Below are 23,304 nucleotides of genomic sequence, written 5' to 3'. Positions count from 1 at the left end.
AAAATGATAATGAGCTTTCTGAGTGAGTCGGATGCAATGTAGATAAATTTATTACTAAAACAGAGAGAGTAATGGTCTGAATATTGAGCTTTTCTCCTTATACGAACCTTCCCACCATCTGCAAACTCTTCTAATATCCAAGCTTCTATTTTATTTTGTTGTTTTTTTTTTTATTTCAGAGAGGAAGGAAGAAGGAGAGAGAGGTAGAAACATCAATGATGAGAGATCCTCACACGAGCCTGCAACCCAGGCATGTGCCCTGACCAGGAATCGAACCGTGACCTCCTAGGTCATAGGTCAACGCTCAACCACTGAGCCACACCAGGCAGGTTAAGTCCCGCTACTGAGAAGCCGAGGTTTACAATGACAAGCAGCTCAGACCACTCAGGCATCCATCTGAGATGAGAAAGGAATAAAAACCTTTCAAGAGTCCCAAACGCCCACAGTTATAAGGGCAGGTCAACAAACCAAAGCTCAGGGTGAACCAGGTGTCACCGATCCTGTGGCTGTCCCTCTGTGGAGCAAGTCTCACCTACCTTGGAGGGATGCCTGTTTTTAAATACACTCCCACGAGGCTGACATCAGCAAGAGAGAAAAACTTCTTTTCCGTCAACCGGAAGGGAACGCTGCAGGCATCCACGATGAGGAGAAGGACACCCGCACTTCGGAAGGTAAAGTCGGTGCCGTTGACCTGAGGACACACAAACATCTGCTGTCATCACCATTTCAGTATCTCTGGAAGGACTCATCTCTCCAGCCCATCCCTCTGTCTTCTAAACCCACAAATCCAATTGCACCAGGATGCAGATCTATGTTCCATTTCCTCTTTCTCTGCCGATATTGGAAACTGTGCTGTGTGCTCACTGACTTTGCCTTGACTGGACTTTACAGACTGGATAAGATGCTCTGAGCACAGCGTGGCAGCCCGCACTCAGCTGAGCAGGGGGGACTCTCTCTGCAGGTTCAAGGTCTTCATTCTTTTTTCTTTTTTTTAATATATATATTTATTGATTTCAGAGAGGAAGGGAGAGGGAGAGATAAAAACATCAAGGATGAGGGGAAATCATTGATCAACTGCCTCCTATATACCCCCTACTGGTGATCAAGCCTGCAACCTGGGCACATGGCCCTGATCGGGCATGGGCCAACACCTTCATTCTTACACACAGACTCTCTCACTGGGGTCACAGCTTTCTAACTCAGCAATCAGGTGGCAGCCTCTATACTGCAGTTCAGCTCACTTACTGTGACACTGATTCAGAAAAAATCTACACTCCCCACCTCTGGAGTTCAGGTTTGGAACATCAGAGGAGCTGCCTCATCTCCATCGTTTCATCTCCTTTGATATCAAAGTGGAAATATGGTAACTTTACCAGTTTTTAAGCCACGAGTATATTACTATACTGTATAATTTCCAGTCGTCCCCTTTAAAAGAACTGTTTGATACCTTTTCCAAAAAAAAATGAACTCTAAACACATCCAAATTCATTCATTCCTCAGCCAGAAAGGAAAAGAACTTACTAGACTGAAAAATGATTCAATACTGAATTAAGCACTGTTTCTATTTAAAATTTATAAAATTATAAACTATACCAAAAGCTAATAAAGGAGAAATACAGTCACCACTATCCCTTATCCTCACTGGGAGAAATTATATTTAAATTTCATTTCTAATACTATTTCTAATCTGATCTGCCAGGAAGCAAAATGGCCTTTTAGCTGTGTTTAAATTTATCTAATCCAGAGAATGGTTCTGTAAATGCTTGAAGTAAATTAAGTACCATTTTAGATTTGGAAAGACTGGAAGTGATTCTCTTATTTTTTAAAATCTGACATGGACAACAGTGTGGTGATTGTGTGTGTGTGGTGGGGGGGGGGGACGTGGAGGTGGAAGAGGGCATGGAGAATATAAATGGTGATGGAGAATTTTAAATTAAATTTTAAAAAATACAACAAGAGGCATTTCTTATTTATTTCAAAAAAAAAAATCTTAATACTTAAAATTGAGATACATTTGGGGGGAAATATAAAATGATCTTCAACACACTCAAACTGTCCCACCTCAAAACCTAAAACTTAAAGGAAATATAACACTTTCCATAAAAAACAAATAAAGCAATGCCATGTCCTAGCAAAGGCTCTTCAGGAAATGCATGTGAAAAGTACTACTGGTAAATATGACAAAAACCATGTCCTGTGACTTTTCTAGGGTCCCAGGCACCTAATGTATACAGCAATAGAGTAAAACAGTGTCTTCAGACCCTGTGGCATAGCCTGTATGAGGTTTTTTGGGCAAAAAAAATATATTCTTTAATTATCTAGTGAGTGTATAGCACAGGGACTATAGTCAATAATATATTGTTCAGTGACATGATTACTAGATATATTGTAGTAATCACATCATCCTAATATATAAAAAGTCAGGGGCCATCATGACCAAAACAACCAGACGGATGACTGAACAGCAGGCTGTGTGGGGCAACCAGGCCAGCAGGGGGGTCAATGAGGGGCAACCAAACGACTGAACAGCAGGCTGCGTGGGGAGACCAGGCCGGCAGGGGGGGTTAGTGAGTGAGGGACGACCAAACAACTGAACAGCAGGCTGCATGGGGAGACCAGGTCGGCAGGGGCGGTTAGTGAGGGATGACCAAACGACTGAACAGCAGGCTGCGTGGGGCAACCAGGCTGGCAGGGGGAGACAGTTGGGGGTGATCAGGCCGGCAGGCAGGTGAGCAGTTAGGAGCCAGTGGTCCCAGATTGTGAGAGGGATGTCCGAGGAGTCCTGGATTGGAGAGGGTACAGGCTGGGCTGAAGGGACCCCCACCCCGTGCACGAATTTTGTGCACTGGACCTCTACTAAGGTATATAAATGTAGAATCACTATGTTGTATATCTGAAACTAACATAATGTTGTACGTCAACTATACTGTAACTTAAAAATGTTTATGTAGTGATCTAGTATTGCAGTGGGCACCCAGCTCTTGCTTCCTTTATACAACTGAGTCCCTCCAGACACCAAGCTGGACCTGGAGAGCTTACACATCTTACTCAACTGAAACTTTATGCCTGTTGATTAAAAAATACTCCCCATTTCACCCTCCCCTTTGGTGGGAATATTCTAACTCAGAGTTGTCAAAAAGTCAAATTTATGTTCTGGAGATGGAGAGTAGTGATGGTTGTACAATATGAATGTATTTCATACTACTGAACTGCACACTTAACAAAGATGAAGATGGTGAATTTTATGTTATGTATATTTTAACACGATGAAAAACTGAAAACAAAATAAAGAGTAAGGCTGAATTTTTTCCACATTTATGTGGATTTATGAATGTGTTGCCCACCACTTAAAAAAAAAAAAAGCTCCTAAAAAGACCACGTGAGACCAGGCCCAGGCCCTGGCTAGAAATAGCTGGATGGCTAGATATCTGCTCCCCAAAGAGCTCTTTATATGGCGGCACTCAAGTCAGCCGGATTTTGGACAGGCCACCTGCCAGGAGCTGGTTAGCATCGGCTGGCTTGGCTCTTTGCCCAAATTCTAATGCTGACACTGAGGCCCAGGCCTGTACTTCTATTACCCCACTTAGGAAAGACAACCAACACTTTGCATCTTCACTTTCCTCATTGGAAAACTGGGAGCCAGGGAACCTCATACTAAAAGGCCAAGGAAAAATTCTAAAACTCATTGCCCACATGTTAAACAAACAACTTTGAAAGTTCCTTTTAAGTTTCAGACACCAAGGTTAAACACAGTTTTCTACATTTTGATTGCCTGTGGCAATTATTTTTTAACCCAAGATGCCTTTTCTCTTATAAAAATGAAATCTGGGTCGCCTGTGACACTATTAATGAATGAAGAGTAACGTGAACAGTTTAACATTTACCTAAAAGTTATCGATAAACAGACAAAAAAATTTAAAATATATTTACCTAAAAACGTAAATGTTTAGGAGATATTTATACCTCTATTGTATCGCTTGCCACCAGTAACCAAAATGTGATCACAAACGAATGACTGTTGCCAAAAATAATTGATGTCACCGGGGTGAAACATAAAAGTGAGAAGCTGAAGTAGTGGACACGCCAGATGGTACTTACAGAGATGACGGACGGGTCTCCGCGCTGAGTCTCCACTTTACTGGGTGACTGGAATTGCACGGGGAGGTAGCTTTTATGAGGATCACTAGTAAACACCACCTAAACAGGGAAAAGGTGCCATATTTATGTCAATTGCATCTGCCTCCAAAAGGATGCCTCAAAAGAAACTCAGTTATAACAAATTAGTTGTTTTGTTTTAAATGATTTTGAGAGAGAGAGAAAGGGAGAAGGAGAGAAATACCAATGTGAGTGACAGTATCAATCAGCTGCTTCCTGTACACCCTGGGAATCGAGCCCACAACCCGGGCACGTGCCGAGTTGGGAATCCAACCAGCAACCTTTTGGTGTAGGGACAACTCTCAACCAACTGAGCCACATCAGCCAGGGCAAACTAGTTTTTTCCTGAACTTTTGTACCTATTTCTAACCTGGAATTCTAGCTTTTGATACATGCTTAATATGCGAAGGTTTTGTTCCTCGTTTCCTGGAACAATAACAGTTTCAAATAATTGTGATCTTGTTAATAAAGTCAATTCTACAAATGACTAAATAAAAGTGTTTTGTATGTACATCTTTGTAAACATTTTATGCAAACACAGTCACAAATCTTTTTAAGATTCTTTTCAGACCAGTATTCTGAGTTGGGACTCAAGTCACCCCAGGACTGAGGAGAGTATAGATGAGAAGTTTGAAAACCTTTAGTAGCCTTGTGCATTATCAGGTCTAAATGCAGTATGTATATTTCTGTGGCAATTCTTGCTTTTAAAAATATTCTCTAGCCCAATGAAATGTGGACACATATCAGAATCCCCTGCTGGGCTTGTTAACACCCAGACTGCCAGGTCCCACCCCCGGAATTTCTGGATGAGTAGGACTGGAATTGGGCTCAGGAATTCCAATTTCTCACAAGTCCCCTGGTGCTTTGTTGCTGCTGGTTAGGGGTCCACACTTTGAGAACCATTTCCCTTAACCCATATTTGTTTATATAAAGATTAACTATTAATGAATGCTACACCTCTTTTGTACTTGGAATTGATCTGACTTCCTTCGGAAGGAACACTGTGCCTGATTTTTGGGTTTCCTTTCATTGCAATGCTTTTTCAAGATCCAAAAGAAGAACAGCTAATTAAAAATGTTTCAGGAGAAGTATTTCACTTCTAACTAACCAAAGCCAGCTTGTCCTTTTAATTACAGGTAAATGAATAGCATTTGCTTCAAAATGAAGTGGGGGCTCTCCACCTTAAAAAATAAAACGATCTCCAGCAGTTGCATTTTCGGAAGAGAAATTTCACACTGCCAATAAAACAAAATGTTTTCTACATCCCTGACATGTAAACCCAGAAACAACAGTGCAGCAGAATCACATCTGAGAAAGAAAAGGTGACAGCCAATAAATCCAGTCATGCAGGGCAAACTGATGGATCAGAGAAGGAAGGTATCTTTATTATAATTTGGACAAGGTTGCTTCCTATGAGCATCACATTCTATAATGGGCCAAAGTTCAGGAGAAGCCATGCAACATTTACAAATTGGCAGGATAGATGTTTCCCCCCAAAATGCGCCTACTGCAAAGAACCTTCCGACCTTTTTTCAGGCCACAGCCCACTCGTTTACCTGGCGGGTCCCACAGCCTTGACAGGGTTTCGTGAGCATGGCTGGCATCCGCTTGAGGGCTGACGGCTTCCTGTAATACTTGGGATATGCTTTGGCCATGCAGTTACTGGTATCTTTTGAGTCCGTTGCCGCCTGGATCCTGACTCTTTCGCATCCCTGAGATGAACAGTAACTGTGGCCATCCCTGTGGCCTTGGGCTTTCAGATACAAAAACAGCAACCTGTACAAAACAGAAAGCAAGCCGTTGGGTGTTAGACTGCCTCCAGAAAACTTAGAAAAATTCCTCAAGTTAACTCATGGCTGAAAGGTACATTCCTCTAATAAGGTAAATTCTCCCCTAAAAGAAAACTACATTATAAAACTAATAAAGTTGTTTCTCTTTCCTTTCTATCCTCCTAGGCCCCTGAGTCAAATTCAATACTCCTTCAGAAAATATTTTGATAGCCTGATTCAATCGTTGTAGAAGATATGAAAGTTGATTTCTGGTTTGAATTAAGTTCAACAGGTGATTTGGGAGGATGGAATTTGGCTTGGCTCAAGAATTCCTTGGAAAACTTTATACTTGCATTGAGTTTAGAATTTGGTAAATCAGCATGTTTTTCTTTTCTTTTTTTTTTGGTTTATAAATCATTTTGGTTTATGGCACAAAATTTGAATAAGAACAGCAACTGTGTTTCGTTTGGCTTCAAGTCAATTCAAAAAGCAATGGTTTCAAATCAATTGCTGTGACGTTTACTAAGAGCAGATGGGCCTGAGGTCCTTCTGTCTGTACTTTGGCCAAAATCAAATGAAATGAGCAGTCCACGGACTCTGAATTATCCTCCTACTGCCAAGATGAATGGAAAAGTAACTTCTAGGCAGCAGTCCAACATCTGTCAGCAAACCTAGTCCTTCTAGAGCAAAGGAAGTCAATGTTCTAAAGGCTTGATCAAATGTAATCAATTACTGAAGTCAAAAATTCACATTTTAATATGAGGTCAAGTAGCAATTATGAGGTAAAAATCAGCCATTGTCCCAACATCCAGTAATTTCAGCCTATATATGTAAGGAATGATACAAGCCTGGTTAGCATGGACCTTCTGACAATTAAAATCATCAAAATAAATGTAATTTAAAAAATTAAAACCCCAAAGGCCGAGGGATTTTAGAAATACCCAGATGATGACACATTTCCCATCTTTTTACACATTTAATCATTAATTTGTGATCACCAGAATGTCCTTACAAATTTGGTTGTTCTGTTTATTTTTGTGAAAAGTAAACTGGGAATGCGGAAGTTTTGTCATGTACAGAGTAAAAGCCCAAGCAGGTTAAGTCTAATTAGAAATTGAAAATCAAAGACAACTATGATAAAAATAAAAAAAATAAAATAAAAATAAAAAAAGATTTAAGCTGACCACACTGACGGGAGGGGCCCTGGAGGGCAAATAAGTTGCATCTCATTCAAAGGCTAACAAGGCACTTGCCTGAACCCCCAACCTTGTCCCCCCAAATCAAACTTGCCACCCTCATCCCAGTTTGAACCTTCGTCTTCCCCCAAACATGCCATGCCACGTTCTCCCATGCCTCCATGCATCCGTCCACATTGCTCTCTACCCTTCTCTTGTTCGTCTCCTCCTACTCATTCAAGAGTCTGTCCCAGTGTCACTCTCTTGGGATGTCACTGGTTACCTTAGGCTGAACTTCTGGGTCACCTCAAAAGGCACACTGAATGTCCCACAATAGGGCTGTTAGCACTTAATTTCTTCCCTCTCCAATCACCTGCTTTACATGCCCACATCCTTCAATGGGCTATGCATTCACAGAAGAAATGCATCTTATTTACATTAGTGTCTTCACTAAGGTGCCTAGACAATGGCGTAGGAGGAACATCAGCTTAAGGAATGGCTAAGGAGCATGCTAGTTGCTGGAAGAGTACAGGAGATCGAGCCTACCATCACCCAAAGGCTGAGAGACTGTAACTGGATAAGAGCAGACAAAGCCAACAGGACCCCAGGTGAACAGGATTAGAATTAAAAAGTGGAAAGATGCAGCCTAGAGAAAGTTGAAAGCAAATATGGCACGGTTACACAGTGATTTTTTTAAAAACTCAAGGTCAACTTGAGAGAGAGAGAGCTTTAAGGAATAGAAAAATGAGCTTTCACTGAAATATGAACGATATCATATGTAAATAATCATCTTAAAAGAGTTGTTACAGGAAAGAAATTAGTTTAAGTTTCTATTGGGCCTACTGGTTCTTTATTGACAAGGATAATTTCTCTTTCTAAATTGCCCTTAATAGGTATACAACAAACATCTTCACTCAGTTCCTACTGCCAACTATAATTATGAGTCATTCTAGTTCTCTAAGCCTCTAATAGCGATGAGCAGAGAATTACCCACATCAGCTGCTTGTCTAGAGAGCCATCACATCATAGTCTATTCTTAGTTAGGCTGAAGAACCAGTAATTTCTCCATTAAAGAAAAACAGCAATAATTCTCATTTGCTGGTCGCACTGAATTACCCCGTGCCGGAGTCAAAATAGAATTTCCTCTCAGACTGCTTCCTCTGCAATTCTTCCAGTGAATTCACAGGCTCGTAATCTTCCATTTTGGATAACGAGCCATTATGCCGCTGTAAAAAGCCAAAAGTAATCTGAAAAATTGTGTTTGATGGATAGCAGAGGCCAACTCGAATCCAGTCATTCCTATCAAGAAAAGAAAATTAAAACATGAATTCACATTTGAGCCAATATATTTGGGGCATTACAGCATATGTAAACACTAGCCATGATTTTCTCCTCCTTAAATTTCTGCTGTGCATTGAGCCACTAACGATGGAAGTCCTGAGCCCTGACCTTTAAATGTTTCCCCAATTTCTCTTATCAATATTTTTACAACAATCACATGGCTTATAGAAACTTCTTGGTTTCGACAGGACTTAAAGGAATATGAACAGAAGTTGGATAAGATGGACTTTGACACTGCGAGTGAATAATAAAATTGAGATGGTTGGACATGTAGTAAGCAGCATGAAACACCACTAGCCAGACAGAAGAAGTACACACTGGTAAAATCTTTCCAAAGAATTTTTTTGTCCATAAATACATTTTTATCTTTTATTACTACATTAGGGTAAGTACTTAGCGATAAAATTTCTGAATATAAAAATATGTGTATTTCTTTTTTTTTTTTTTAATCCTCACCCGAGGATATGTTTTTATTGACTTTAGAGAGAGAGGAAGAGCGAGGGAGAGAGAGAAACATCAATCAGCTGCCTCCCACATGCATCCCAACCAGGGACTGAACCCAAACCTGGGCATGCGCCCTGACTGGAAATCGAACCCACAACCCTTCGGTTCACAGGATAATGTTCCAAACAACTGATCCACATCAGTCAGGGCAAAAGTATGTATATTTTTAAACCTTTGATGTATATGACCAAATTGCCACTATGTTTTTTTCTTACCTAAAAATCCTTAGACATAAAATTAATATTTTTTATTATTTGCTTTGGGGGGGAAGGGAACTTTCTAATTGTGGTAAAATATGCACCATGCAAAATTTACCATTTTAGCTATTTTAACTCTACAGTTCAGTGGCATTAAGTATATTCAAAAGTTGTGCAACCATCACCACTACCCATTTCCAGAACTTTTCAATCATTTAAAAGAATTTTTAAACAGTAAGTAACAGGGCCTTAAAATTGTTCACAAAGGTTTCACCCACTAAAGCCACTAAAGAATAATTAGAAATGCAGACCAAGATGCATTAAAACACGTTCGCTGTGGTATATTTATAATGGCAAAGGGGGAGTGGGCAGGAGAAAAACAACTTAAATATCTATGGAGAAAGGCAGTAGTTAAATAAATTTTGATATCTCTATATGCTCAGAAAATACTTGAGGGCGGAGAGAGAACACTATAAATGTTTATAATGCCTCACCCTGTTTAAGAAAATTATAGGTTATTTCAATTTTCTTTATGTTTTTCTGTATTTTCCATATTTTGTTTAATGAATAAGTCTAGCTTTTATAACTTTTAAAGTGACAAAATCTATGACCTCTCTATAATTATATTAAATTTGGAAAATAAGATGGTCCATCTCTTCCTCTTGTCCATGATGTAACTTTTGCAAACTTTCAGCTAATTAAACAAGGAAAGTCTGACTGAACTCCAAGCCCATGTGGATTTTCGTAACTTCTGGATTCGGCCTTTTTTTCACTTTATAACGTTTTCACTTGGTATTTGTTTAAAAGTTACGCATGACACTGACCAGAACCCTACATAGCATTTGATTGTAGTATCTCGCCTAAAATTCATAACCTGCCAGATATAAGTTTTTTATATTTCTTGTAAGTCCTCTCCAACCTCATTTGTCTCTTTGACTGCTCTGCAATGGGAGTGATAATACCAGATTGGCTTTCAGAAACCTCACCCTGGACACAATGTGGACTACGGATTGGAGGTGGGGAGACCCAGTAGGGCCCAGACAAGAGATGATAATGGCCTCAACTCAACCACAAAGAGTGGAGGTAGAAAAAAGTGGAGCGATATCAACAGCATTAAAGACAGAACTGACAGGGTCTGGTCACTGACGAGATGAAGAAATAAGGGAAAAGGAAGAGAAGGATGAGTCCTGGGACTTTTGGCTTGGTTGACTCAATAGATAGAGGTGCAACTCTCCAGCAAGGACACAGAGAAGCAGCAACAAGTGTCACAGGAAAAACAGGAATGGTTCCGTGTGGAGCTTGTGCCAGAAACCTCACAGCTCAGAATAAGAGCATCCACCAGGTTCACCAGTCCTTGGAAGTGACCTACTTAGCACTACATGTCCTATGTCCACCTCTTCGTTTCAGTTGTGGGTTTTAAGAATGCTCAGAAAAGTCAGCACTTTATGACCAGTCAGGTGAATAAGCCATTTCAGTTTTTCAGGTACATATCTGAACAGTTCCATGGAGTCCCACTGGTTAACCACCACACTTGTCTAGACTGATGTAACTCTGCCCTACCAGGCCCATCACTCCTTCCTGGTTTCATCTCCTGTCACACCGTACGCTCTCACGGCACTGCATCCATCGGTCCCCGAACAGAACTAGCCCTTCCCCAATTCTGTTGCTTTTGTAACAAGACAGATCATTTAGTATCGCTTTCTCAGCACAGCCAGGCCCAACCCCCCGAGGCTAGAATTAGGTGCTCGATTCTCTGTCCACTTAAAAACAGTGTCGGTTTATTGATTTTCTTGAGTTTTTTTCTACCTGTATACTGTGAGCTCCGGGAGGGCAAGTACTTTCCTCCCTCATCGTTTTCTGGTACACAGCAAACGCTTCAGTAAATTACTGTACAAATAGAGCCTTCGACTGTAAATAGTATTGTTAGGACAGACAAGTGGGAAATCAAGACTCGATAGAAATCAGGCAGGAGTGGCAAATACCTGGCATTCATGCCACTACTCTTCCACCTCTTACCCACAGCAGACATTACTAATCAACCACACCTCTCTCTTCTGTCAAATCTAACGTTGGCCTCAAAAACCTTTTTCTTTCCTAGGTAACTCAGTGCTCAGTTGGAACAACACATAGAACTTCTTCCCATCCCAACTAGGGGGAATTAAAGTATTCAGCAGACAATATGAGACCCCATTGTTAAATGGCTTTCTGCACACAATACCCTGACCACAGAGAAACAGAAATGCTTTCAAAAGGAAAGGATTCAATTTGTGTAATCTTCTGATTCCATCCACATAAAATATACAGCCTGCCCTGACCGGTTTGGCTCAGTGGATAGAGCACTGTCCTGCGGACTGAAAGGTCCCAGGTTCTATTCCGGTCAAGGGCATGTACCTTGGTTGCGGGCACATCCCCAGTAGGGAGTGTGCAGGAGGCAGCTGATCGATGTTTCTCTCTCATCGATGTTTCTAACTCTCTATCCCTCTCCCTTCCTCTCTGTAAAAATCAATAAAATATATTTAAATATATATATATACAGCCTCCCCACAAGAGAAATGTAGTACAAGAAATCGGCATCCTTACTTGCTACAAAAGTGGTGTGTTATTATTTTTCTCCACTAGATTCCTACTTGCTCAGCTATGTGAAATAACAGTATTGGGAACATACTTGTTGAAATTTATGAGGTATAGAAATACAGTCTTCGGCGCTGGCCCGTTCCAGTGGATGGTGTAGCCCTTCTCCAGCATGATCACCGGCTGGTACTGGGGAAAGGCAGCCTTCTGGTTAATGCCCCGAAGCACCATCGGGTAGGATGGATACTCATCTCGTGTGATGGTCATTGTCAGATTCTGAGTGCTCCACGTCTGCACATAGACCTTCAAAAAATAAACGAAGAATCATGGGGAAGAGCATGAACACTTAGAGAGCCAAACAAGCATTTCCAGCACAAAGCCAAGTGTCTCTAGTTTCGAGAGAGAGATTCTGTGGTCTCTGCCAGACTAAATGAGGAGTAGCCAACTTCATCCTAAGCCACACATACAATGAAGCTTGCTTAAACTGGAATGGTAAAAACAGACCATGCGTTCTGCTAGCCAAGACCGTCATCATCTCTTCCACCACAACGGGCCAGCTTATTCATCAGAATATAAAACCTTTGTGGCTTATGCAGCCTGTCCAAAAAAACCCTCAATCTGAAGAATGCACATATAAGAAATTAGTAAATTAATGTGAAAATGGATACCCTCTACTCAAATCCGAGAGACTTTCCTCGAACGCAAGAGAGGGAAAATGTAAATACCTTAGAGTTTGGGCTTGCAATTTTCCATGACCTACATGAGCCCAAGAAGTCATTTTTCAAAGGAAAAAGGGTTATAAAGCACTCTGCAAAAACTGGAAAAACATATTAAACCGAGACAAATTTGAAAGTCCTGAATTTGTTCCAGTGGCATGAGCTCCTTGCTGTGCCAAAACAAAGCCTTCCCTCAAAACAAACCTCAGAACAATTTCCTAAAACAAATGAGTATTGCTCTGGCCAGTGTGGCTCAGTTGATTGGGCAATTGTCCTGTGCACCAAGAGGTTGCCTGCTTGATCCCCGATCAGGGCACATGTCCGGGTTTTGGTCTCGATTCCCGGTAGGGGACGTGCAGGAAGCAGCCGATAGATGTTCCACTTTCATATGATCTCTCTCTCTCTCTCTCTCTTTTCTCTCTCCTCTCTCCCTCTCCCTTACTCTCTCTCTTAAAAAAAGAAAAACAAAAACAAAAAACAAATGAGTATCCTATAACAGATTTCCCCAGAAGTATTAAAACATCTGCAGAATATTGTATTTAATCCACAATACTTCTCTTTGTTTTTCTCTTTTGGTCATTCCTACAGTTTTGTCCATAACTGATTCCTCAATTATACATCTTTTGAAACAGAAAATCTTCTAAACTCTCATTTATGTTTGACTACTTCAATATAGTCCTCTTCTCTACTAATACCACTTAAAAGTTTAGAATAAAGAGATAGAAAATATATATTTTGAGACTAGTGTCTTCAATATATTTAATATATTGTACATGTTATTTATTTAAATAAATTTGTTATATATAACTAAAATGTTTATATTACATATAATTAAATATAGTTTACATAGAACAGGTTATATAAATACATATATATCCTGCCTTCCTCCAAATCCAACAAGGATTTGAGGTAGCACATGTAACCTCAATTCTCCTTATGTTACCATCTTTTGTCCTGAGCACCTTTATGCCTTGGGTCAGCAAAGAGCAGATATTCAATTAACATCAATTTACAAATAGCTAAATAATGTTTGTTTGCCTTGGGGTCCAGGTGCTTCTATCTTTTGCCTATAAACACATAGTATTATCCATCAGCTCAGTAACAACAACAAATGGCTGCAGATCCGAGCTCCCAGCTCAAATTCCAAATTCTCAGGAGAAAATTTCTAACCTGTATTCCTATCATCCCAGAGCCTCCTGGGAAGTATTAGATGCCTTGTTTCTTTCTTCATCTCCAAATAAAATAGAATTACTACCCTGGTTTGTAAGATAGAAGGATCAGGTTCAAGTCCCAACTACATCATAAACCAAAGAGTTTATAGACCCATTTATAATAGTCTTAAAATACAAAGTTTTCATTAGGGAGCACACCCCATTTTAAGACAGACACACAAATGCAACCTTGCATACACATGGCTTGCAAGAAATTTAAAACTGTAGCTACAAAAGGACTAAAATCTTTTTGTTTTATTTTAATTCTAGAATTTCTATCGCTTCCTGGGTATTGATGAGTCAACTTCATTTTAGGGGATGATTATGACTAAAATGAATGGGAATAAGAAAGCCCACAACAATGAAGCTAATATTACATTAAAATAAACCAGAAAAATCTCTCCAGTCTTTATCCTTCTTAAGTCCTTGTGTCTTCTCTATCGATAAAAATCTTTGTAAAGTGTTTGTTTTTTTTAACTTAAGAGTCATAGCGTCCTTTAGCAGTCATGATTCAAAATCAGAAGAGCAATGAAGAATTCTGCTCCAAGAAGCTCCCACTCCAGGTTTTCGTGGTAGAAACCACAGTAGCCTCAAGAAGCTGAAATGCAGGAACCCATGAACACACCCTTGACAGGCAGAGTAGCCAGAGCTCGGGGAGGGCCTTCATCACAGGCCAGTCCTTCCCCAAGAAGAACCCTCCCTGTAAATGAGAGCATTTAGCAGCAAACCGACAGGCAGGCTTCTTTCCTGCTTTGGGACTATCAGAGCCCAATTCCCCCTGGAAGATCCCCTTGCTCTTCCCTAATTCTCCTGTCTATGCTCTTAATTCTCCTTTTCCTTTATCTTTTATCTCCCTCGACTGTCTAGTGTTCAATCTTACCATTTAATTACATAAAATATGGAAATAAAACTGCTTCCTTCAAAATTCTGGGCAACTGATACCCCCATCTGCAACCTCTCTATCTATCCAAATATCACTACTAAAAGAATTGTCGCAACATAGAGCTCTGCTCCTCAAATAATACTCATTGCAGCAAACACTATACCATGTGCCAAGCCGTGGGCTAAATGCTTTACATATATCCATGCATTCTATCTTCTCACCAGCATTACCCTCATTGTGCAAAGGAACAGGGTGGTTATTAAATTGCTCAACTCATATCTAAGGAAAAATAAAGTCAGGATTCAAATCCAGGCAGTCTCGCTCAAGTATCTGTGCCCTTAACGTACTACCTCCCAAATTAATCCATCCTCTTCTACTGGGCACCCAGTTAACACATGCACACTAGCTTAATGTTTCCAAAGAAGTGTTTCACGGTCTATATCACCCCTTTCATATTTTCATAAATATTATCCTACATAATAAAAAGGCAATATGCAAATTGCATCACTCCGCTATGCCCACGATTGGGCCGGCTGGAGGCGCGGGGGGCGGGACTCAGGGTGGCCGATTGGCTGGCAGGAGTGGGGGGTGGGGACTCGCGAGTCCCCGTTCCCCGCTCCTCCCGCAGGCCTAAAAGGCTGGCGCTGCGGGAGGACCCATGGGGCCCACGGGTGGTGGCGGAAGACGCCGGTGGCCAATTGTGTGGCTGCCGGCACCAGTTTTCCGGCACCAGTTTTCCGGCAGCACCAGTTTTCCTCTGGCCACCGCCCCGCATCGAAGCGCCTCCCGAGTCCCCCCCTCAGCCTTCAGGAGGCACTCCGATCAGCGGATGAAAACTGGTGCTGGCAGAAAACTGGTGCTGGCAGCCAGGTGAAGGAAAGTCTATTGCACGAAACTTCGTGCAACGGGCTTCTAGTATCGTAATATCATTCAAAGAATTTCCTTGAATATCTCCTTGTCCACTCATTTCCAATTCCTAGCTCTGTCTCTGGAAACATCTCACTTTCCATGTGATACTGATCTTCTTGCCCCACAAGTCAGATTCCCATATTTAGTAGGGATAATAACCCTGAAAGGAAGTAAAGCTCCCTCTCTGGGGCAGAGCTGTAGCATGGCAGAAAACCTGGCCTAAGACTCAGAAAAGATAGGTCCTCACCCCAGCTACATCCCAACCATATTTAACCAAGGGCAAATCACCTCATCCCTCTTGGACTCACAGTATTTCCACGTTGGTTTGAAGCGGGGGAGCTTGAAATAAAATTCTATGAGCCCATGGTTCCTACTGAATTTTTTTCTTTCACTTTTTTAAAAAAACATATTTTTATTGATTTCAGAGAGAAAGGGAGAGGGAGAGATAGAAACATATGATGAGAATCATTGATCCTGCCTCCTGCATGCCCCTTCTGGGGACCGAGCCGGCAACCTGGGAATCGAACCATGACCTCCTGGTTCATAGGTTGATGCTCAACCACTGAGCAACACCAGCTGGCTCTTTCGTCTTTTTGTTTCTAGAGAAAATCATGCTTTGGAGAGTGTCAATCACGCTGAAGAGCTGAAGAGCACTCCTCACAGAAGCAGTGATGTCAGGAGCTGGCAAGGAAGCAGGCATCCTAACGCATCTTGGCCTACCTGGGCGTAGCTCCCACTGCAGATCACCGCGTTCCACTGGGTAACATTCACACAACTAGGATGGCGGATCAGGTAGTTGTCAGTTCTTCCCACGTAGGCGTCCTTGTATCCTGTCACAGAGCCATCAATGTCGTGGAATATGGAGTTCTTGTCACCATCCAGCTCACAATCTTCAAACCAGGGGCCAGGCTTTCCAAAGAAGACATTCAGAGAGACCTGAGGGTGGTGAAAAACAAGGGCATCACAAAATGAGGGCTCCTGCCATCTTAATCAGCACTCCCTGCAAGGATCCTACTGCATATCCATTCCAACTCCTTGGAGATTAAAACAGTCCTGAGTGACAGTTCATAGTTGTCAATCAAGGCACCCAGTCAATCAAAGCTGTCCATTAGTTATGATATGCCTGGGGGGGAAATTTTTCCAAAGCCTTGTGGAGTTCAAGGAGCAAATGTTAAACTTCATCTTTGGTGGTTTCCCTTTCTTCCAGTTAAAACTATTACCTGCTCTCCAGACAAAACTAATCTGCAATAAGAGAAATTAGAACTGTGGGAAAGGGAATTAAGCAGTCATACATATTTGTTAAAAATTATAAACTTTAGGAGGTGGAAAGAGATTAACCAAAGAACTTATATGCATATATACATTGCCCATGAACACAGACATTAGAGTGGTAAAGGCCTGGGGTGGGGCAGGAAGCGGGTGGTGGGAGCAAGGAGGGGCTGGAGGGGGTAGGGGAGAAGGAATATCTGCAATACTGTCAACAATAAAGATTTTTTTTTAAATTATAAATGTTACACTTAAGATGTGTTCATTTTTCTGTATATAAATTATATCTTAACCTTTTGCACTCGGATGTCGAGTGTGACTCGACACGGTTAGCATTAGAATAAAGGAATCGAGAAAAAAGCAAGCAAGTGCAAAGGGTTAATTAAATAAAAATCTATTATAAGTTCTAACTTCAAAACTAGTTAATCATTTTACTTTTCTTCAAGTGCTTTAGTTACTTGTTCATATGTCTTCTCCTAGTTCCCAATTAAAACACCTTTTCCTTAGAGTGAATAATAAAGTATTTAGAACAGGGTCTGCTATGTCCTAAGCCTTTAATAAATGTCAGCTATTAAAATTCCATGAAGTGCCTTTCCCAGTAGCTTCCATGGTCTTACAGGAGTCCTACACTGAGCCTAGCACAGAATGACATTCAATATTTCCCAACAACAGGCACAGGGGACAGGAGCCAAGCACTAGGAAAGCCTCGGGATAAAACAATTGGCTTCACACCACCCAGTATTCCTCTTCTTTCCCCACGTTTCTCCTGTGGTTCCCCAGCTGTAGACCCCAGACAAGTACAATTCCAGGCAGATCCCAAATCTCTCCTTGGATCATTACACTGAATTTCCCCAAACCACGTCCTCTTGTTCTTATGAAATGCTACAATCCCTGCCATCAATTTAGGTTATTTTCCTTTCCAAGATATCACTTGAATATTAAAAAATACCCCAGGTCACCTGGGACTTCTATTCTCACCTTGAACTCAACGGGACAGAAAGAATAATAAATTTGGAAACTTTCTTTTGCATCTGTTTCTGCCCCCAGTCATAAAGACTTGGTATGAATCCTTTGTTTCTGTCTTTGTCTTTGGGGATGTGCTACCCCTCCTCCTCCCACCACAGTAACTACCTAGGAACCAAAAGGACACACTTACATGTGGACCAAACTTCACAAGGGAGAGGTTATTTCTGGGGGTTATCTGCCAGGGATTCTTCATGAGGAAGCCAATAGCACTGGTATACCTATCTGGAGTTGGCACATATTTTTTGAAAGTGCACCTGGTGAGATGAATGGGCCCATCATAAATCTGAAAGCCTCGAATTGGGAACGTCCTGTTGAAAAACAAGAGTTTGATTAATGCACATGGACCCGTCCCCTTAGCAGCACTTCACGGACGTACTTGTTTTATAAAGACAGGTGACTATTCTGTATACACAAAACACAATTCTAGAATACAGTGGTAACCAAGACAAGATATCCTTATCACCTGAAATGTACACAGTAGTGGGAAAGGCAAAATGGATAATTACAGGTAAGTGCTATGGAGACAACACATAGTAATACGTTAAGTTGGGTAGGAGAGAAGCTATTTTAGAGAGAATGGAGGCCTCTCTGAAGAGGTGACTTTTGCTTCCTTGAGTCCACCAGTTAAGACCTTTTATCCGGTAACTTATATACTTCAGTTTTGGTTCCAAAATCTCTAATGTGAGAACAAAAATGAATCTGTGCTTAAACAGAGGGAACCTCCTCTCAAGCCTCTAAATGACAGTAATAAGGTGAAATGATATACTTAAAAGTATGAAAGTATAATTCCTGAAGGCTTTTGATGTCAAAAAGGCTAGCTAGATTGAGAAATTGGTTTTATTCATTGTCCTCCTTTCTGTTCAAACACAAACTCCTTAATCATACATTATTAACCATAATTAATGTACAAAACCCATAATATTCTGTATCCCTTAGTTTTCTCCAGTATTAAATTCTTTGATGGCATTGCAGAGGATTTCTATAGCAACGAATTAGATTACAACTTGGCAGTGTTTTACAATACACGCTAGCAACAAAATCAAAGGGCCTTCCTAAAAGTCTATGCATCTGCATGTATCTCTAAGGATATATCCCAAAATGGTTTCTCTTCCCTAGAAAAGGTTGTATACACACAGTAAAATAAAAACTGGATCCATTGACCAATGAGGAATCTGTTCTGGAGAATCTTCCTTAGCAAGGAAGCAATAACCTTTTTGAAATAAAACTGGAGGCCAACATGTAAAATAAAAAGAATGAAATTGACTTGGCTGCCATCATACTGCAGCCCATACCCCAACCAATACAGCTCTTCTTTCTTTTATCTACACTTGAAAGAGGCAGCTATAGCCTAAATGTGAAAAGCACAGCACTGAAGCCCGAGTGACAGGGTTGAAATCCCACCTCAGCTACTTTTATTAAGATTTTTATAAAGCGGGATGGTAACAATACCTATCCCATGGGGCTCTGTGAGGACTAAGTGAATAATAAAGTATCCAGAAGAGGGCCTGATACATCGTAAGCATTTAATAAGTGTTAGCTATTAAAATTCCGTGAATTTCCTTTCCTAGTAGCTTCCATGGGTCTTATTCACAGGAGTTCTACCCAGAGCGTGGCATTCAATGAAGTATTTCTCCAACGACGAGCACAAGGAGAGTGGGGCCAAGCACAGGTCATCCTCTGCTGGTAAAGCCTTCCACCAACCCCCACCTCCCCCCGTGCCCCGACCCACCCCAGCCCAATGTCCGCATAGAATGCGTAACTGAGGGAACGGAGGCTTCCCGAAGTCTGACACTAAGTTTTTCTCCAGCGCATTTTCTCACCAGTAAGATGAGGACAACTATAAACTGCGTCTCAGAACGGAGCATGGATTAATTAGTTCATAGTTCCCTAAAAGCCCTGAAGAATCCTTCTAGTGCTGAGTGCTTTTTTAATGACTCAGATTATTTTGACAGAAAGCATGCCAAAAGTCTACCCCGTCCCCCCCTTCGACATCTGAAACACTTAATTATGCAGCCGTGGTGAGGTCTGGAGTCAGCTTTGGCATCTATCAGCCCTTATTTCCTAGGACTCTTCTCAATAGGTAATTTCCTTTTTCCAGTGGCCATTTCTAAAAACCAACATCACAATTTGAGGGAAAACTGACCTAATGTCATAGTTTACGGTTTGGCAACTTTCTGTGGCTCAAGAAAGAAAGGGGGGAAAAAATCACCAGCTTCTATAAAGCCTTAAATAACGAATGAAAAAAAAAAAAAAGATAGGTTCCTTCATTATAAAATTATTAATAAAATCCAGAATTATTATTAATGCTCCAGAATTTTAGAGGGTAATACACAAATACTAAGTGATAATAACAATAACAGTTATTATAATAGTAAGATCAGGTGGGAAAAATATCAGAGTGGGAACCAATCATGCAGAATTATTACAGAAACTTCCAGAGGGATTAGGTTTTCATTTATTGTTTCAATTTAACTCTCCACTGCCAAAGCCATGCTTACCTATTCCTGGGTAATGTCCGAGGCTTCTGGTCTATTCCTCCCATGCCTACATACTTGTTCTGACCACCCTGAAAGCCGTAATTCCTACTTTCTCCAACAAAGAGAGATTCAGATACCTCCTGGCTAGAACCTTCATCACTTGGAAAGCTTCCATCACTGTTAAAATGAAAATAACCATGAACCACACAGTTCTAGAAAATGTATATTGACCCCTCGAATAAAGGCGAGGTATAACTCAAATAGTCAAAGCAGCCAGTAGCTTTTACTAATACATACTGAATCAGCAGAAAATACCTCTAAACTGTGAACATACCTCTTAAAAATTAATACAAATTAATTGTATTGTAAATGAGTGGTTTTCAAATTAGGTTGAAATAAGTGAAATTTAATTTAGTAGCAACAACTGATTATTTTATTCTCAAGCAACAGTACTGTGAACAGGGAGAATAAACTTGCCCTGAATACAACAATTAGAATCTAATGTTTAAGATGGCAGTGAGAGTAACTGACCTGGAGAATAATATTTAACACAAAAAGTACAGTTCTTAAAGACCACTGAGAAATTTGACCAACTTCGAAGAAAGAAAATATTTCATGTGCTCCCAACTTTTACTCCCTTCCTTTTTATTCCCATAATTTTTAAGACCTTTAATGTAATGCTCAAGTGTTTTCTTCTAAACAAACAAAAAAAAAAACCTAAGTCTACCCTTCTGTGGAATTCCAGCTATATTAACCTACTATTTTGGCATGAATTCAATTGATCATTAAAAATGTATTTTTGACCCTCAAGTGATAACAGGAAGCAGGTGCTAATTTATTTCAATTTTAATAAATGTGTAAATTATGGTGTGTTACCCATAAAAAATTAAATAAATTTTAAAAATCAAGGGTTACTTTACCTACAGCTTTAAAATAATCAGAAGTAATAAATAAATAAAGAAAGAAAGAAATTAATCAGAGAAGTATTTTTAAAGTCATTACAAACCTGGCAAAGGTTAGTCCTATTCCATTATCTGCAAATCTGTAAGAAAACAGAGGTAACGTAAGACTTGAACTTACCACATCATGTAAGAAGAGGTTCCAATGTTTACTCTTCCAGACCACAAAAATAAGTTTCACCTCCCAATAACTAAAAGCACAGACTCCACAGAGAAGGCTCCTGGTTCAAATCTCAGCTTTGCCAATGACTAGCTGTGTGATCTTGGGCATATTACTCAACTGGATTCTCCCTCAGTTTTCTCAACTATGTGTTAAAAAAGTAATTTAACAACCTTCCTCATAGGACACTTAAGAGCATTACACATACTAATTAATTTCAACCATTTAGATACAGGGCTGGGAAACCTGTTTTCGCCCAAGGGCCATTTGGATATTTATAAGATCATTCACGGGCCATACAAAATTATCAACTTAAAAATGAGCCTGCTATATTTGGTCAAACATTTAATCGACTCACCCCTAATGCGTTGGCAAGGCCAGACCAAATGACTTCATGGGCCATCCCCCCACCCCTGATAGAACAATGGCTGGCACATAGCAAGGAGCACATAAGTGTTAGCTGGAACTGTTATTTTTATAATTACTTCTAAAAACAATTAGATCATGGTAGTCTCTTCTAAACTTTTCAACATTAATACCCAAGCTATTTCTACAGATTTAATATAATATCATTTTTTGCATGATGATAGAATGCCAAGAAGCTAATGTCACTGCCAGCCAGAAAACAATGTTTTTCTAGACTCTTGAACACCAAATCTTAGCTCAATATACATCAGACTTCCAAAATTACACAAATGGAAAAAAGCGAGATGCTTACTGCCTCAAGTCATGTTAAGACATAAGTCAACACACTTACTAAGGTGAAATTTACAACTTTTGTTTTGAATGGCAGTAAGAGCATCAAAAAACCTGGAGTTTTCAAGAGGAAGGAAAAAAGTCCAGCTGGTTTCAAAATCTTTATTTAGCTCTCTGACATAGACCCTGTTTGTTATATAAAGTTAAATTCCCGGTTTCTGTTCAATCTCATCAGAAAACATTCATGTCACCAGACAAGTTCAGGTCCAATAAAAGCAGCTGAATGAGATTATTTCAAACATTTGCAGTCTGTTAATGCTAGCAAACTTCCTCAGAGCTTGTCCTGTCTTTTAGTAACAATAATATGATTCCAGAAACTATCACTGTATTTTCAGTCTACTGGGTTTTTCAAAATAGCCTTAAAAAATAAACACACCAGTGCCACCAGATAATAACTTTGTAGAGAATACCCACGCTGAATTCTGGACGACAATGTCTCCCCCTCTGACCCAAGCTCCATGGTCATTATTTTTAAAAGCAATGAGCCTGTCAATTAAAGCAGCAACGCGTGGCTTTTCAGGGTCACCATCCTGATGAGGCCGAAACCTTGGGATTGAAGAAAAAGGACTTTTTAAAAAAGGTAATGGCTATCAGCTATTTACAACTGTACACTTAAGTGTCAAAAAGATTTAAGTTTGACCGAAACCAAAGAAGTAAAAAAAAAATACCAAAAATCTCTTAAGATACAACTTAAATATTTGTATTTCAAATACTGGGAAAAATAATTACATTTATTTATATAACTTTATGTAAATGAAAATTGCTTTCATATCTTCTTATTTTTTAAAATCAACATATTATGGACTGGCTATTGCAGAACATTATAAACACTAAAACCATTAAAAAACGAAACAAAACAAACAAACCTCGGATCAGGAAAACTTGCAAGTTTTCATGAATTCTTAAGCTCCATAATACTAATATAAACTTACTGAATAAATTATTCATATATTTTAACATACATATATTTGAACTTAAAACTATTATTTTAGTTGTATGTTGGTGACATATCTTAGATATAAAGATAAAACTGGGTTTAATATCTTAAAAAGGCCTAAATTTAAAATACATTGTATTTAATTGACTTATCAATTATAAAGACTAAAATTTAACTTTGCTTTTTCTCCCTTCTAAAACACTTATCAAGACCTTAATGAAAAGGTAAAAAAAAAAAAAAAATGGTGTCAAAACTACCCTATATAATAAAAGCCTAATATGATAAGTGTCCA

The 23,304-nt window shown here is 39.9% G+C and overlaps 1 protein-coding gene across 2 annotated transcripts in view; it reads right to left on the bottom strand.

Moving 5' to 3' along the window:
- The window catches only part of CEMIP2 (cell migration inducing hyaluronidase 2), a 71,580-nt gene that overhangs the window by 5,568 nt on the left and 42,708 nt on the right, over positions 1-23,304 (bottom strand). For both annotated transcript variants that reach the window (XM_079791119.1, XM_079791120.1), the window contains exons 13-22: positions 22,490-22,621; positions 21,207-21,242; positions 20,222-20,377; positions 17,854-18,031; positions 16,152-16,367; positions 11,807-12,015; positions 8,216-8,398; positions 5,712-5,931; positions 4,099-4,197; positions 537-691 (exon numbers count right to left, since the gene is read on the bottom strand). In XM_079791119.1, coding sequence (XP_079647245.1) covers positions 537-691; positions 4,099-4,197; positions 5,712-5,931; positions 8,216-8,398; positions 11,807-12,015; positions 16,152-16,367; positions 17,854-18,031; positions 20,222-20,377; positions 21,207-21,242; positions 22,490-22,621 — 1,584 coding nt within the window. The remainder of the gene's footprint in view (positions 1-536; positions 692-4,098; positions 4,198-5,711; positions 5,932-8,215; positions 8,399-11,806; positions 12,016-16,151; positions 16,368-17,853; positions 18,032-20,221; positions 20,378-21,206; positions 21,243-22,489; positions 22,622-23,304) is intronic.

Source organism: Cnephaeus nilssonii (genome assembly GCF_951640355.1).
Source record: "Cnephaeus nilssonii genome assembly, chromosome: 14".
In the NCBI taxonomy this organism is placed as follows: Eukaryota; Metazoa; Chordata; class Mammalia; order Chiroptera; family Vespertilionidae; genus Cnephaeus; species Cnephaeus nilssonii.
The sequence above is the reverse complement of the archived record's forward strand: the minus strand, read 5'-3'. Positions and strand labels throughout refer to the sequence as shown.